This window comes from Ictalurus furcatus, chromosome 8, assembly GCF_023375685.1.
Source record: "Ictalurus furcatus strain D&B chromosome 8, Billie_1.0, whole genome shotgun sequence".
In the NCBI taxonomy this organism is placed as follows: Eukaryota; Metazoa; Chordata; class Actinopteri; order Siluriformes; family Ictaluridae; genus Ictalurus; species Ictalurus furcatus.
In genome coordinates this window covers 26,833,564-26,851,538 of record NC_071262.1, presented here as the reverse complement: position 1 = coordinate 26,851,538, position 17,975 = coordinate 26,833,564, and the positions used below count along the sequence as shown (strand labels likewise).

The window sequence follows — 17,975 nt, the reverse complement described above, 5'->3', positions numbered from 1 at the left end:
TGTAGTGTAGCAGCTACAGTTCTCTTGAGCAGAGTTTCTAGAGAGAGACTGATATAACATTTTTGTCCAACTGCATTCTGCACATTCTGCACAACCGTGTCACTGCCCAATTACTCATAAACTCCACTGTATATACACTATGTGTGGAAAAAGAGCTAAAAGTTTGGCTTTTGCACTTAGATGTCTTGCACAACTTTTCCACAATGACAGTCACTTCCTTGTCTGGCAGCACATTAGAAAGAGTTCGGTATAGAAGCCGCCCACATGTAGGGTGCAGACGGAGAACACGCTCAGAACCTCATGTGGCTCCGAAACTTTCCCGTTTCTGCAGTTTACAATGTGGAACGTTCTATCGCTACTCCTAATTTGTCTTTTACTGGATTTTTTTTAATGCACTTGCTCATTCGCTTCTCTCCTTTCTCTCTCTCTCTCTCTCTTTCTCTCTCTCTCTCTGTGGTTCACTGTGTTGTCGGATTAGAGGGCATTACCTGTGCACTGAAGTGAGGAGAATTAAATATTGCTTAGCGTCGTGTACAAATTGCACGAGAGAAAAATAACCCTCTTTAAAGTCGGTTATTAAATTTCATCAGAGAGATAAGCTTCCGTCTTCCCTTTCTTTTTTTTTTTCTTTTTTCCTTCCCTCCACCAGTTACACCCCGTTTACATGAGTATAAACATCTTGATTATTCCTTCATGGATTTCGTGTAAATTTACGGATTTATGACTGCGTGTGTAAAAATGTCTCGCACTGCCGAACACATCTATAGGAAAGGTTTGTGTAGGACATAATGAGGCTTGGTTGATTTATGGTGTGTATTTAAACTTCTTTAATCCTGCATCTGAAAATGAAATTGTTTATTATTATTATTATTTATTATTTTTTTTTAAATGCCACCTTTTGTAATGTGTTCCCAAGCCAAGTGGGAATCTGATCCCCACCAAAGACTCAGAAATGCCTCTGAAACCCTGCGGAGGGAATGACACGCACTGGACATCTGCTGCCGTGCTGAAATCCGCCTGAGATAATCCCATTAAAATGGCAGTTCATTAAAATGGGAAAACACGGTGTGGGAGATTGTCTTTCTCTACACTGCTGGAGGAATACAGCATTATGCTGGAGTGATCAGACAGAGCACTTTGATTAATGCTGGAGATTCTTTATAGGCTCCAAAACACATGATTCCCCTATAATATTGGAACAAGGTTCGACCCAGTGCACCGGCACTGTTGTATCCCTTTACCTGTGTTTCTCTGTGTTTTGAATGTGAGACCATTTAAATGGAACAGCCAAGGGGAAAAAATGCTTAGCTAAGGTAGAAAAGCTGGTATATCAGTAGAGTAGATATGATGAAGAATGGATATTTTTCCCCCAATAAACAATAACATAGCAAAGTTTGTTTCACTGGTCTTCTTTATATTACATCATAATGTTTTATTACTTCAGAATATTGACAAGACACTAGAGGATAATGCAGTAAGTACGGAATAAAACACTCGGTCGTGTGCTGCTTTAGGAAAATAATCAACGACTGGGTGGTGTGATGTGACCTGATGCGACCGCAATGCCGAATGTGTACTACACCGATTACTAATTACTAATTTGTCCTCACTGTTTGCTGAAAAAGCATAGATGTACATCAGCTAACATTACTGACATCACCTAGCATTATTGTGACTAGCACGCAGATTTGGCTAGCATTAAAACCGTTACCGAGTGATTAGCATTTTTACGAAGCACCAATTATCATACGTTCTCGTCCATTTCATGTTCGTATCTCGTTGCGACATGTATGTCAGATGTTAGTCTGTAATGTGTGCGTTGAATATCTCTCAACAAGAACTTCCAGAAAAAGTCTGGAAGGGTAGCGTCTGGTGAGAGCTAAACATAATGGGCAAACCTAAAGCGTCCACCTCAGGTGAGGTCTGATGGGGTCGTGAATGCAAGGTACTGCTTAGTTTCCATATTGAGTCCGTACAGGAGTGTTTTTTTTTTTGTGATTGTTGTGATTGTAATTTCAAAAAATTGAAGCCCCTCTGAATATTGCGGATTTTGCTTGATTTCGGGTTCATTTCTGCAATCGCAAAATCACGAAATCCTGGAGTTTAACAACTGGAGGCTATACGGGAGGGTAAAAACCTTCTGAAGCTAGTCAGATCCAGTTATACCATGATTAGGATATCAGTGTATATGGTCAAATAAGGTGTATTAAATATGGTTGGGTTTGTTTGTTTTTTCGCTTGTTTTTTTGCACATTTATCCCTCAAAGGTCTCTGTCCTGAACTCCTTTTGCCAGTGCATGGTGTAATTCTGAGCACAGCGTACTCTGCTTGAGCTTGTTCTATGACCTACATGTATATTTGTTTATGTTTTGACATTTACCTTTGTTTTGGTTCTGGTCTTGTCTCTTCCTTGACTCTGTCATTGGTTTGTTCCCCAAATGTGTGCACCTGTTCTGTGTTTTGTCTGCTGTTTCTTTGTCTTATTGCGAAGGCTTTATGTCCGTAAGTCCTAGTTCCTTTCCCTTCCAGGTGCCTTGTTTCATTGTTCCTTGTTTCCTGGCCTGGACTCTTGCTTGTTCCTTGGTTATGATTTGCTCCCTGCCTGTGTATTGGAACCTGCTGTGTATTCTGATGACAATTCATGGATTGCCCTAAATAAATATCATGCCGAGCACTTGTGCTTGTGTCCTGTGTTACAGTCTCCCAGGGGTTATTTGGTCTCTAGACAAACATATCGAAGGCTAATATTTGCGTCCTGTGCTGTGCGCATAGCATGTTTTCAAGCTGCTGCTCATGCTGTGGTGTAGGACAGCCAAATAAGCTAAACGTGTACCGTTCATAAGTTTCCAATTCTATATGACCCGGTGGTGAGAGCTGCACAGTATTGGCAGGATATTCTTCTTTACCAGTGACGAGCAATGGCACTGCTAGGAATCGAACTTGGGGCCCCAGCAATCTCTTCACCAATGGCGCACATGTCGATCTCGGTGCCATCAGAGACGAAGAATGTGTTTGTCTGTTCTTTTTGAAAGGTTTATTTCTCAGACGCCTGGCAAACCTGCTGTTTCTGTAGCGTGGGTGTGAATCCCATATCAATCCGAGAAGAAAAAACAGACACTCTAGGAATCAAGGAATCTACCAGAACATCCAGGAATCTACCTTTGCCTTGAGAAAATTGCACTATTGACCAACTCTGGTCAATTGTGCTAAGTGCTGAAGGCTTTTAAAGGATTCTAAGTACACTTAGAGTAGCGAAAGCTACTTATACTACTGATACGTTGCATTCTACCTTCCACCAGTGCACAACTGTTGGGCAAAAAGAAGCGGGTTGTGATACAGTAATAAACACATCAATCATAACAACATGTTTAAGAACTAAACAATAAGCAGAAAACGGCTATTTAAAGTAATTTCTGATTCATAAGCTTGGATCTTCATAGTGCAATTCATAGTGTTAGTGGAAAACACACTAAAGTCTACCTGGCTTTATTTGATTTAGCTTCGAGTTCATCATTCTTTCTTTATTTTACTGTAACAGCCCGTTCGCCACCATCGGAAAGATGGATCAGGCAAAACGAGTGTAAATCTTTATTTAAAAAAAAAAAAAAAAGAGCCTGGTAATTCCTCCTTGGGTTTTTGCTCAATTAAAGAATATATAAGTGGCCGATGAATTTCCATAAATCATAAACGATGCGGGTGTATTCCCTGGTGGCGCATCCTGATGGCATCATTTGCATACATATTGTTCCGCACCCTTATGATATCTTCTCCAAACCCGTTCTCTCCGGCAGAGCGAGCAGGGTTCACCGAGTTGAGCAAAATAAAAAAAAAATAAATAAAAAAAGATGATGGCTACAGGAATCTCTCTGAGACAAACATACCTATCGAAGCACAATACGTGCAGCGGCATGGCGTGGTTTAACTTGTGTTTTGGAGCAATGTAATATCGACAGGGCAGATATTCTGACAGTTGAATGTGAGAGGCATTCTTTATTCAGAGTATTAAGTACTGAGAGGGAGTTGCATAGACTAGTCGAGTAATACATGCATTAGTCGCTGCGGTGGGGGCGTGGACTAGCCAGAGCAGTGGAAAGAAAAATAAATAGACAGGTGGGAAAGAAAGCAGATAAATGTACGTTGTTAGTCTGAAATTATTTCTGAGTCGATACTGTAAAGCCAATTCTGCAGTCAGTTGCTCATTGTGAGCTCATCGTTTTACCATCCATCCATTTTCTATTCGGCTTATCCTTCAGGGCACGGGGAACCTGGAGCCTATCCCAGGGAGCACGGGGCACAAGGCGGAGTACACCCTGGACAGGGTGCCAATCCATCGCAGGGCACAATCACACACACATTCACACACCCATTCATACACTACGGACAATTCGGACATGCTAATCAGCCCACCATGCGTGTCTTTGGACTGGGCGAGGAAACCGGAGTACCCGGAGGAAACCCCCGCAGCACGGAGAGAACATGCAAACTCCACACACACAGGGCTGCGATGGGAATTGGAGGTGTGAGGCGAACATGCTAACCACTAAACCACCATGTGCCCCTTTTGTTTTACCTTTAAAGCTAAATAAAACGTAATTAAAATCCTGCAACTGTGCATTCAGACCCGCAGGTTGCTTATCACTATCCAGTCCCACTCGGCTAGTTTAGAGCCTGTGAGCAGCTCAAAACGGCTTTTCCAGATCCTGTCGTATTTGAACATGACGGAAAACCTCCAAGACGCTGCTGTAGACCTGTAGATGCTGCATCTTGCATTCAAGAAAGGCAACTCACTGAGCTATAATGAGGGCTCTGTCGATGGACATGAGCTTCCATGCTGCGCGCTCTCCGTTCCAAAATCACATCACCCACACGCTTGCGTTTATTAGCCCGTCGTTAAAGAGTGTAATATTATACACACATTCATTATTTTGCACATGTTAACAGTGTAGCATAAAGTCATTTGTAGCTTCTGTATTGCCGTTAATTGAAGCGCGGCTTGACTTTATGGCCGCACGAATAAAACAAGCTAAAAATAGCTATGGCAAACAAGGCTAGTCGATTACAGGTCGACTAATTAAAAATGAATAGCTTCGAAAACCTATTTATATTTTGGTTGCCCATAAGTTGATGTTTTGTGGCCAGAAAAAAAAAAAAAAAACCAACCAAAAAAAAAAAAAAAGGCGCCTGTACTGACATGGGTGAAGCAGCGGCATGCCTTACCACACCTCTTGATAAAGTATTTTTGTACACCCCACCCAGCATAATTACACCAAGGTACCGCCTGTGCCGAAGGTCATGAAAATATTTCTGCCGGTGTTGCACATTCCTTTATTTTTGTTGAGATATGATCACAAAAATAGATCGATCCGTTTGACTTCCTTCCTCCTGAACATCTAGTGCTCATCACAGGTTCGTGCTGGAATAAAACTGTCGGCGTTTTATCCTAAACTAGCGACAGGAGATGTGTCTACGCGCTGACGAGTGAATTCCTAGCTGGCTGCTTTTTTCTCACCTGCTTGCTGTGAGTGGGTGGCTTGGCACAAGCTTCTTAAACCGGAGTAATAACGTTTAGTTTAGCTTTTCTTCTGAGAGGAGAAAAGAGAGAGAGAGAGAGAGACACACAGGGTGAGAAATTGATGCGAATGTAGCGGATAAGGAAATGCGATTGTGAAACGTGTCAGAAACGTGTCGCACCAATCAGATCTCTGTGACAGCAAGGACACGCTGTATTTATACACAAGCTGTTAGTAATTAGGCCCGGGTGAAACGACGAGGCCGCGTTCAGATAGCGCGCCAGGCCACGAGATCCAGTAATGACTGATTTGCTTTAGAAGTGTGAAGGACGCCAGTGTACCGAGTCCCTCGTGGCCTTATTACAGTGATCGGAGTCGTTCTTAAAACATCGCTTGCTGATATTGATTTCCCCGTGTCTATAAATAGAGCGTCGGGGTCGATGCTATTTCAGTTCGAACACACTATGCGCATACACACGCACATGTACCGACTCTTAAATCATTTACTTTACTCAATGAGACGAGTCGCTTGTCAGAAGGCTTTTCTCTTTTCTCCCATTTTCTCTCACACATTATGCGGTAAATATCACTGTAATATCAGTGCTTGAGTTACACTGGAACTGGGTTGGCCTCAGTGACAAGGTCTTCTGGTAGACAAACCTTGACTGATGATGTTATAACTCATTCTTGTGCTTTGAGCTGCACACACACACACACACTCACTCACTCGCTCACTGACACAGATATACTCCCACCTGTATACACACCGTATACACACTTCAGGGCTTAAGATTTATGACCGGTAACTCTATGCTATGAGCTGGCTGGTTTTCAGGTCTGTACTGCAACAGTAAGACACAATTAGAAAAAAGTTCAGCACCATGTGAATCGAACGATATTTTAGAACCAAGTCTCAGGGGAATCTCGTAGAAATCAGGATTCTGTAGCTATCTACCTAAGCACCGTTGCTCTAATCATAAAGCCTGTCCTGTGCTCATCCAAGGGTCTGCTCATACTTTCAACACACTTAGGCCACACCGTCTGTCTTCACACTTCTGCACCTGTATACTATAATGATGTATAATCGCACTACTTGGCATCACGTAGTTCCTCTCAAGGTTCCTCATGTCGTCTCAGGGACATTTTTCTTCATTCGGGATCTAAAGGAGATCTCCATCCAGACTTCTGTCCAGCTGTTCTGTGACCGCGTGTCTATCGTATTATAAGAGCGCTATAGTGCAAATGAAAGCGAATATTCCCAGATATTTCTTGTTCCAATGTCAGTACTTCAAAACGAAATCAAATAAAAATGTTCCATGTTGCAGGATTCATAATAAGTGCCGGTAATTAAATCAAGCATAAGATTTGTCACACCATCATCTCTAGCACACCAGACAGACGTGTTATAACACAGTCTAGACTAACATGTGCAAAATAGCCTCCTTTGACCCGTAATATTGACGGATGGTGTTATGACTACCGTGTTAAATGTGAGTAATAACTCTTCCTAGACATTCAGTTGTGCCTCTCATAACTTTTTTTCCTTGTACATTGAACTTTTGAAATACTCTCAGATTTGAAACTCTTAACAACGGAAAAAGCGCTAGGTGAATGTCGCGAAATGTTAGAAGGGATTTGATTTCATTGGTGCGGTCTAAATCTAATCTTTCACATGCACTACATATTTATGTTTTAGAGTGAACACTAGCACTATGTTCTATGTGCTTAACGCCTCTAAGGCTTAGAGTCGAATTAGGATTTTCGAGCAAGATGTTAAAAAATGTAAGGAGTAAACATCGGATGTGAATTTGATGGAAACGTAATAAAACTAAGAGCGTAATAACACGATATGACGTGAGACGGCGTGCGTATGGGTGTTCCAAGGCATGACACGGAGCAGTTGATTTTAGAAAATGGTTTTATGAAACCACTGGTTATAAAACCACTATGAATTGTTTTCAACCTTCCTAAATTCTCCCACACCATCCCATTGCTACGTTCCCTCCACCGGCTTCCTGTAGCTGCTGGATGGATGGATGGATGGATGGATGGATGGAGGCCTGGCCTTTTTTCTTTCTGCATTGGAGTTTTCCATCACTGTGTGAAATGTATGCTCATTCCTTACAAGGTCTAGGTTAGGAGTGTAGCCTAGCGTCTAAGTCACTATATGATTTAACCCTAGTGTGTTCCAGATGAAATCATCATTCAATTTCTGAAATAAATAAACTCCATAGAGAGAGAGAGAGAGAGAGAGAGAGAGTGGGAGAGAGAGAGAGAGGGTTTATTCACTCTGTCTGTGTTGTATGTCTCGCTGTTCTGAATATGAGAGGACACACGGTTGGGTTTATCATTGTGTTAGCTACAGGATGTGGAGCAGCAGTGGAGGTCAACTGTGCCTTGACTGCTTCTTCCCTGAGCGCTATCGATTCGCTCCCCCATTCCCCCCTGTCTGCTCTTCAGACAAGGTGACGGGAGGGTCACCCTCACATACAGTCGTCATGATCAGCTTTTCTTCTGTGCACTTAACAGGGCGTTGTGTTTAGCTCAGGTCTTTCTGCATCTTCTCTTACTCCACCATCTCGTGTAACACAGCAATGACCACACACTGCCTCTATTACCACGTTTACAGAGGGTGTTTCCTGAGCGGATAAACAGTACACAGCCACACACTGCGACTGTCTGTCTGCTGATGTCCCGGGAGGAACGTTTGAGTTTTCATACCTCGTCATTCACAAGGCTAGGACCACTATTCTGACGCTTTTGAGCCATCACCACAGTCATTGTTTGGACATGCAGTCAGTCGGTCCATTTTCAGACATTATAATACAGCACTGCAAGTCATTCTATTCATTACAGTACATCCCAAAGTGTTTTATTCCTCTATACCACAACAATTTCGTACTGGAAATTGTTTATAGTCATAGTTAATATTGTGGAGTGTCCAGGGAAGATATCGGTTCCTGTTTTCAATTATATAATAGCAGTCATAAGCTTTTGTTTCCTCACCAGCATCTCTTTTTTTTTTTTTTTTATCTCTTTCTTGTAGTTAATACGACAAAAAACGAGACATCTTGCTAAGAAACATCAAATACAGACTCTTACTTAAAAGCGCTGACACTGGAGACTCCTTCTATAAATGTTAAATCAACATCTCCTTCCAGAAAGCATCACTATATCAGCAATTATATGTTTTTATTTGTTAAATAGCAACACATTCATTTTTATACATGTCAGTCCTGGAATTGGCATCAAAGTTCATTTCCCAAGCAGTATCGCGGCCTAGGAACATGGTCGCCGAGGACTACACCTCTGAGCCCACACGCTCTCTGTCACGTTCTAGGTTTACCGATTACTGATTACACTCAATAACCGTACCATTATAAATACGCATACCAAACGCTCGCGCAATTACAGACCGAGTACACCTCTTCATGGTAGCGGCATTCCCTAATCACAGCAGGATACAGTGCAGAAATTGTTCAGGAACGGTTTGAGGAACATGACAGAGTTCAAGGCGATGACTTGGTCTCCAAATTCCCCAGATTTCAAGCATCTGTGGGATGTGCTAGACAAAAAACGTCCGATCCATGGAGGCCCTACTTTGCAACTCACAGGACTTAAAGGATCTGCTGCTAACGTCTTGGTGCCAGATACCACAGCACACCTTCAGAGGCCTTGTGGAGTCCATGCCTTGACGGGTCAGAGCCGTTTTGGTGACACAACAAAGGGGACTTACGCAATATTTGGCAGGTGGTGTTAATGTTATGGCTGACTGGTGTATGTCATTCTTCTCCCTCTTACCATTTCTTCTGTTTACCTGGATTGGGACATCTCTCTCACTCTCGCTTGCTCTCTCTCTCTCCCATTTATAAAAATCTCACCTTTCATGCAGCCATCCAGAACTGAAACGTGTAAATAGTTTGATGTCTCCTTGTAGCAGAGTTTACCGTTAATCCCAGGATGCATTGCGGCAGTCTGTACCTGCCTCTATTTGGCCTTGGAGGATGTTGCTACTATATAAGAATGCAAGAAGTAAGACTCTAGGGATAGCTCATGTGCAACAAGTCCAAATGATGAAAAATGACCCAGTGTATATATATATATATATATATATATATATATATATATATATATATATATATATATATATATTAAATAAATTTAGTAGGTTGTAATATTGAGTCCTTACCAGCTTTTTTTTTTTCTTCATCTAAACGTCAGTAAGCCATAGGGATTTACAGTACTTCAGTTATTTTATCATGGACGCAAGAGTTGTTTACAGGATTGTACTACAGAATGGTATTACATTAACATGAGCACTATTATAGAATATCGCATTGCCTTATAAAGAGATTTAATCCTCGCGTGCATATTAATGCGCATTTTAATCAAATGGTACACTTGATTACGGCTGAAAATGATTTACTCACTGCTGTTATTGCTAGGTAGTTTTTTATTTTTTTATTTTTTTTTTTAGCCCGGTCCTAAAGGCTTAATTCGATCCTGGCTTTTACAACTCATCATTAAAGATTAAAAGGCATGGGGAGAGTGCAGTAGATAAGAAGAGGCAATTAGCAAATATGTTGTGCAGTCTCTGATTTCCCTCAAGTTGAACTCACACTGTTCAGTTGCACGCAAAAGTTGGCTGACTGGCTGCCTCACATACGTGCACACAAACAAGCAAACACACACACACACACACACACACAGCTCAATAAAGATCACTTAAGGTCCCCAGAGGTCATCCAAAGGGAATTTTGGACAGGATGTTTTTCATTGGTATTTTTTACAAGCGTAGAGCCAGAGTCTTTACAAGTTATGGTATGTGTGTAGTGTGTGTTGGGAAGCTCAGTGTAACCACAGTGTATATTGTGGAATTATTGTGTGCAAAATGCATGTAAACAGACACCACTGTTCTAGGGCTCACAAACACACACTATAGTCTGTGGTGTAATGCTAATAGATTAAATTGTCACAGTGTCTACATGCAGGACAGAATAAACCATGGCTTACCAGACCCTCAACTACTGTTTACATCACTTTCTGTCCTGTATCTGTATGATACACATTCGTTGCTCAGTGGGGAATAGTGTGTAATATGTCATATACAATAGCATTTTGCTTTGGGGTAACCTTGAGGTGTTCACTTGTTTCCCAGAACTTCTTTCTAATCCAGGCCAGTTCAACCTTCGAGCTGCTCTGCAATGCCACAGTGCTTTATCCTCCTGGTGGAAACTTGAAACAGTAAGCTGTACAGGAAGACAGAACCAGCTATGGAATTAAAGATGCCCAAAAGATGCAAAAAAAACCCCCAAAAAACATTTTCACACTTGACCCATTCAATATTTCGCTGCTAAGTTGAATTCTGGGCTTGTTTGAGGGCGGGGCTTGTAATCTCAGGTTTTAGAAGAATTCCTATTGGAACAGGGATTGATTGTGCAATTCGATATTACTTTTTGTGCGTGCAGGTTTGCAGACTGGTAGGCACTAGGTTCTTCCATGTGCTCAAGCGGCAAAGAACAGAACTTTTTTTTGGATGCAAGGAATGTTATTGTGCAGGAATAAAGGCAAACAAGGAAATGTTCATGTATACAAAGATTTTTAGGCATGCAGGCCAGATTAAGGTACATTTTTCACGAGGCTCTCAGTGCAAGCACTTGCACAACACGTATGAGCTAATGACAGTGCTCCAGTCTTATCTATATGAAAGTCTGATTTTCTATATCAGTAAGGTGTAGCTCCTTGCCCCTGCCATCACAGAACTTGAATCAGAAAGTAATGTGACAAGTTGAACTAATCAGGTGACTTGCCGACACCGAGAGCAGATCGCTTCCGTACCTGATGTGGACTGCATGGTTTGGTGAGCCTCAGACCACTGTATTGTGAGGACTAATGATTGGTTCTCTGAACTGCTCCGGGGCTCAAAAAAGACAGCTTTCACACCTGACCAAACTTACCAGACTCTCACAGCGAATGGCCCAGGGTTCAGAAAAATAACGCAAGTGTGAAAGTCCTGCATTTCCTGGAAACATTCTCATCCGTTTGGAGTTTTAAAATATATCCCTCTATAAAGAGAGGGGGATGCAGCAATTCATTCATCGCTCTTCATGGATTACAGGATCTGTTCTCTCACTCTCATTCTCGTCCTAGCACCCTGCACCTTTTGTTCATGCCCGCTCCTTTTCTCCCAGACACTCTTGACATTTATAAAGGTTGAACGACAAAGCAGCTTCATGCCCTGATAAGGGCGAGGTTGCCCCCATCAGAATGCAAAAAGCCCTCGAAGTAGAATGAAGAGACATCAAGTGTTCTGTCCAGCAGGAGAGCAAAAGATATCCAGCATTTGCTCCATGAAGAGGGCAAAAGGATGTCCAATGTTCTCTCTAACAAGAAAGGAATGATATGACTAGCATTCTATCCAGCAGGAGGACAAAGAGATGTCCAATGTTCTCTCGAGCAGGAATACAAAGAGATGTCCAGCATTCTCTCCAGCAGAAAGGCAAAGGGATGTCCAGCATTCTCTCGAACAAGAGGACAAAGAGATGTCCAGCATTCTCTCCAACAGAAGGACAAAGAGATGTCCAATGTTCTCTCAAGCAGGAGGACGAAGAGATGTCCAGCATTCTCTCCAGCAGAAAGGCAAAGAGATGTCCAGCATTCTCTCCATCAAGAGAACAAAGAGATGTCCAGCATTCTCTACATCAAGAGGACAAAGATATGTCCAGCATTCTCTACATCAAGAGGACAAAGAGATGTCCAGCATTCTCTACATCAAGAGAACAAAGAGATGTCCAGCATTCTCTCCATCAAGAGAACAAAGAGATGTCCAGCATTCTCTACATCAAGAGGACAAAGAGATGTCCAGCATTCTCTACATCAAGAGAACAAAGAGATGTCCAGCATTCTCTACATCAAGAGGACAAAGAGATGTCCAGCATTCTCTACATCAAGAGGACAAAGAGATGTCCAGCATTCTCTCCATCAAGAGGACAAAGAGATGTCCAGCATTCTCTCCATCAAGAGGACAAAGACATGTTTGACATTTTCACCCCTACCCTCCAAAGGAGGACAAAGATATGTCCAGCATTCTCTCCATCAAGAGGACAAAGAGATGTCCAGCATTCTCTCCAATAGGAGGACAAAGCGATGTCTAACATTTTTTTCCAGCAAGAGGGCAAAGAGATACTCACCACTTTCTCCAGCATGAAAGAAATGGAGGAGGACAAGCTGACCAGCATTTTGTCCATAAGCAGGGAGAAGAAATGTCCACTGTTTACTCTTTTCTTCAGTAGGAGGGAAATCCAAGGAAAGAGATGTTCTCCAGCATGAGGGAGATGTCTAGACCCCACAGGAAGGAGAATACTCATCCAGAACTTTCTCCAAAAAGGTATTGGAGTTGGAAGAAACATCCTACATTTTCCCCAACTGGAAAAAGGTGATGTCCAGAAAACAGGTCCAGCAGTTTCTCCACCAGGAGAAGAAAAATGTGTCTTGTGGTTTCTCCAGCAGAAGGGATAAGAGACCAGAGTTTTGTTTTTTTTTTCTGGCAGGAGAATAGAAGAGAAGACTTCAGGTTCTCCAGCTGGACAGGAAGAACTTGGGGTCACAATACACCATGAAGATAGACATGGTATCAGGTATCATGATAGGTTGAGAATTCTGGTTGTCGTTTAGCTGAAGCTGTAAGAAGTGTAAAACACTGAAAATGATTTATAACTTATAAATTATTTCCGCACATTATTCTCCGCTCTTCAGATAAAAAAAAAAAGCAACCGAAAACCTAGATTCAGATTTAGTTTGTCTCATACATGTTGTTCTCATTAGCAAATATTTCCTTTGTTCCACATACAATAGATTCATCTGTTAGCGAACTATGCATGCCAACTCATATAAACGCTTATATTCCAAATAAACCCACTAAGGAAACGAAGGCTCCGAGTCATAAAGTAATGAAAACAAAAACAAAGGAGACCTGCTTACTGCAGAAGCTCTTGCATAAGCATTAATATCTAAATGTATTATTTAAAACAGATGGTGTGGATATTACATCATGCCTATAAAAATAAAAGCATTAATGCAAAACATTGATGATTGTTTTGATAGAGAATGCACTTTTTGGGTTAATTTTATTAACAAGGCTAGGGGAAAATCTGCTGACATGCACCCTGCAGACAGGAACACCTGGCAGTGGAATGAAGCTGCAGCCTGCAAGGGGAAAAAAAAAAAAGAAAGAAAGAAAAAAATAAACAACACCTCCATGTCTGTCTTGGTTTGGATCTTTTGGCATCCTCGTGTTTTCGTCTCGCTCTGCCATGCTTTAATAACGTGCAGCAGACATGGAGTGTTAAGATGATGAATTTCAGTCTGACTTCCAGGATTATCTTCCAATAAGGAAGTGAGTGCTGAGCCAATATTAGCCTGTGCCTGAGCATTGTTTTACCCATGAGCGGGTTGCCAGGGAAACGTTATATAATCAGATGGTAGATGATGCCCCCAGCTGACGGGGTGATGGAGATGAGGATGGAGATGCTGCATTCTTCTTGTTATGTTCTCTTTTCCGTGGCTGTGTGAAGAGCACCGAGCCGTTTGAAACAAGCTTCACTCTACGTCTACGTTGTAATGTCGCATTTATCTTGGAAACACTCCTGTTTAAAGTAGCCTGTATTCTGAATTTGTTGTTTTTGCAAGCTCACCTCATGATCTTTGTGTATTATTAACGGATTTTGCGGTTGTGACCTCTTAAATGTTCTATCTAATCGTTTTAATAGCACTTGATCCAATAATATCCACCAATAGCTCGACAATGAAACTATTAGTGTTGAGTAATGCATTATATCACGTGCCATCGATGGCATAATAATGATGTGGGGCAAACTATTATGCACACACAAGCACACGTTTAAAGCAGATAGGCAGCTGTATGTGTGATATATATATATATACGTTTTTCAAGTCTGTAAATTCTCTACTGGGTTTATGGCGCATTTCCTCCCAATTTTAGCCGCTCTAAACAGAAGTATAACCCTTAAAAACACACACACACACACACACGCACAAAATTTGCAGTTCTGGAGAGCATGGTGGCTTAGTTGTTGGCATGTTTGCTTCGTACCTCCGGGGTTGTGGTTCAAACCCCATGCTCTCCCCATATCTTCAGAGGTTTCCTCCAGCAGTAAAGACATGCGTTGTAGGTTGACTGGCATTTCCAACTTGTTCGTAGTGTGTGTGCGATTGTGCCCTGCGATGGCTTGGCACCCTGTCCAGAGTGTCCCCGACCTTGTACCCTGAGTTCCCTGGGATAGGCTCCAGGCTCTTCGCAACCCTGTGTAGGATACATGGTATGGAAAATGCATGGATGGATCCTTGGCTGGATGGATCCTTTTTTGTGGGATTAGAATTTTGATTGGACGATGTGTGTTTAGTGAAAAGGCTGACAGAGTAAATACGTTCACGTCCGTAACACCTGTTGCACTTTACACGTGACACATGCGCCTTCTTAATCACTACTGATGACGTGTTCTGGATACGTCATGCCAATTGGAGATCAAATCTAGGGGACACAAATGGATCTACAGTCTGGGCTAAAAGGAAATCAGTCCCAGCCTCTTCTTCCTCCCATTCAGTGTATTTTTCTTACAGTCGTTAATAGTGCTGCTACGCTTAGTTACACAAAAGTCCAAAACAATCCTGCTCAAGACGTTTGTTAACGGAAGATGATCTGACATGGATTCCAAAAATGAAATGAAATGCGCTTAACCTCTTTATACCAGCCAGTCCTCGTGTTATGTTCTCCAGACATGTTTTGTTCTCATGATTATGTCTGTTCCAGGTGCTGATCTTGGAGGTCTACTGGATCTGGAGACTCTGTATGAAGGAGTAGAGCGGAGTGCGAACCAGAGCCGGAGAACTCGCCGTCAGTCTCCCGAGCGAGCATACAACATTGAGGTGCTGCTTGGGGTTGACGATTCGGTGGTGCAGTTCCATGGATCGCAACACGTCGAGAAGTACCTGCTTACGCTCATGAACATTGTGAGTGCTTTAATTATTCTGTCTCAGAGTCGGATTTGTTCTGAGTTACAGAGTTCAATGTTACAGGGCGTTGCGCTTTTATAATAATAATCTAAGTGGTAAGGGTCATGCCGAAGTGTCCTTGGGCAAGACACTGAATCCCAAGTCGCTCCAGATGGCAAGTTAGCGCCTTGCATAGCAGCTCTGCTACCATTGGTGTGTGAGTGTGTGTGAACGGGTGAATGAGACACAGTGTAAAGCGCTTTGGAACCGCTAAGGTTACAAAAGTGCTATATAAGTGCAGACCATTTACCATTCTAGGAGGATAAGCGTTTCCTGTTCCTCCTCGTCCCTGCCTCTGTTCATCCAACATCACCTGCAGTCGTGTGTCGTTTCATCAATACCCATGCAACAATAGTCCCTGTGGTGCCATTGCAATTTGTGGAGTCTTGTGTCAGCATGCCTGTATTTGCTCACAGTAATTACCTGTGTTTCTCTGTTTCTTTATTCCTAGCGTGCGTTTAGTTTTAGGAGAATTCCATGTTGCGCTTTGTAGCCGAGTCTGTCTCTTTCGATATATGCTTACGTGTTTGGCTGAGATAACCACATCTGCCTTTTGGTTTGTGAACACGATTGTGTATTAGCTCTAATCAGGGAAATGCAGTGGTGTGATGCGAAGCGAAGCGGTGTGACGTCCTGACGTGTTTTATTCCTCTTATACCACAGCGGTTTTCCAATGCCCGTATTTCCTTTAAAAAACGGCATATCATTCTGTTTACCTATTTATAGTCGCTTTTAATGCTTACAGTCGAAAACAGTCGATCCCTCACTCGTCTTTTTTCTGTCTTTGGAGGTCCGTAAGACAAAACTGCGGCTTCTTGTTACCGAGTAACCGTAACGGATCGACGGCGGAAGATCGAATATCGCTTCGTTTCCTGTCACTGTCACAAACTACAACTGAGCAAACTACACAGTTTATCAAAATTGTACACCGCTGTAGGTCACCTATTAACATCCCCGTTTGAAGAGTGTAGTAAACTGATACTACAGTGATGTGTAATATCCCTGGGGTTATATATTTTATATTATGGTTTGTATTTAGTTAATATGAATAAATTGGCCTAAATATAGGATTTTGTTTATACAGACATCTAAAAAAAAAAAAAAAAAAAAAAAAAAAGACACCATGCAAGTCTGACCCATATACCTTTATTATTTAGAGTTTATTATTTAGAGAATGATCTCATAATTCAGTGTACATGATGTCCATATGTTTAACGATATTTATGATTCTGCAGTGTTTAAATTAGCATCGTCGATTTCATTCCTTAGCAAACCATTCATTTTCATATTTGACACCTCACTTTTGCTGTTTTTGCCGGATTTTCGCAGCTTTCCCCTGCCGGATGATGTAAGCGTCTGGCTGTTGTAGGTCAGAGGCTTTGCACCATGTGGCCTGAGGTGACAGTAAGCCAGAGGAAATATGGCTCAGAGAGAAAAGCTCGCTCATCTGCTCCTCCCAATCCATCCTTTAATCTCCTCAAATTAAACGGCGTGGCCAGAGAGGTGAAGAGAGAGAGAGGGAGAGAGAGAGAGAGTCTGCAGTGTGTGTATGTGTTTGTGTGTGTGTGTGTGTGTGTGTGTGTGTGGTCTAATGAAACGCAGGGAGAGATGGCAGCAGTGTTTAGATGGCTTCTTCTCCTGTAATAACCTTGTGTTTTGACCTGTTCTGCTTCTGATTCCTGGAAAAGTTCAAATAAATGTAAAACATACTTACACCCACCCGCTGCTGACTCCCCCCGCCTCCCCCCGCCTCCCCCCGCCTCCCCCCACCTGCATGTGTGTTTTGAAACGATGCTTTCAGATACACCACGAATAACTTGCCATACCAGGAAGTGACCATGACTGACCTGTATTCAGAAACTTGGAAGACCTAGTGTCACACACACACACACACACACACACACACAAATGCATATATAGACTGCATGTATACTGTATTGCATGCCAGAAATGGAATAGTACTGCTCTAAATCATATACAGGAGATAAAAACCCTCGATGGAATGCTGTTATAGGAAAATAATCAATGACGGGCCATGTGACCCAAATGCATGAGTTCCGGTTCCCTCTTTCCAGTCGCTGTGCACAGTTTATTTCTCTCATACCACAACAATTGGCCGTATTTTTCATTTATTAAAGAATCGCACATTGTACTTTTTATCCATTTTTAGTTACGCTTAACGTTGGAGTTTGTTGATTCCTAAGAAACATTTCTCATCTGGTGTTTGTGAAGCTGCTGTCACCTCTCGTCTCTTCCCATCGTTTTTTTATCCCCAAGAAGGGAAAGTTCAGATTCTGTATTCCGAATAAATGACTGAAAAGCATTAGCAGAAATATAAAAATATTGTTGCAGGCGCTCTCCCACGCATCACTCCCGCTCTCCCGCTTTGTTTTT

At 42.1% G+C, this 17,975-nt stretch overlaps 1 protein-coding gene across 1 annotated transcript in view; it reads left to right on the top strand.

Annotated features, from left to right (window-relative positions):
• Window positions 1-17,975, top strand: part of LOC128612029 (A disintegrin and metalloproteinase with thrombospondin motifs 2-like) — a 137,737-nt gene that overhangs the window by 83,777 nt on the left and 35,985 nt on the right. The window contains exon 4 of the mRNA XM_053631933.1: window positions 15,340-15,539. Within this exon, the coding sequence (XP_053487908.1) occupies window positions 15,340-15,539 (200 nt within the window). The remainder of the gene's footprint in view (window positions 1-15,339; window positions 15,540-17,975) is intronic.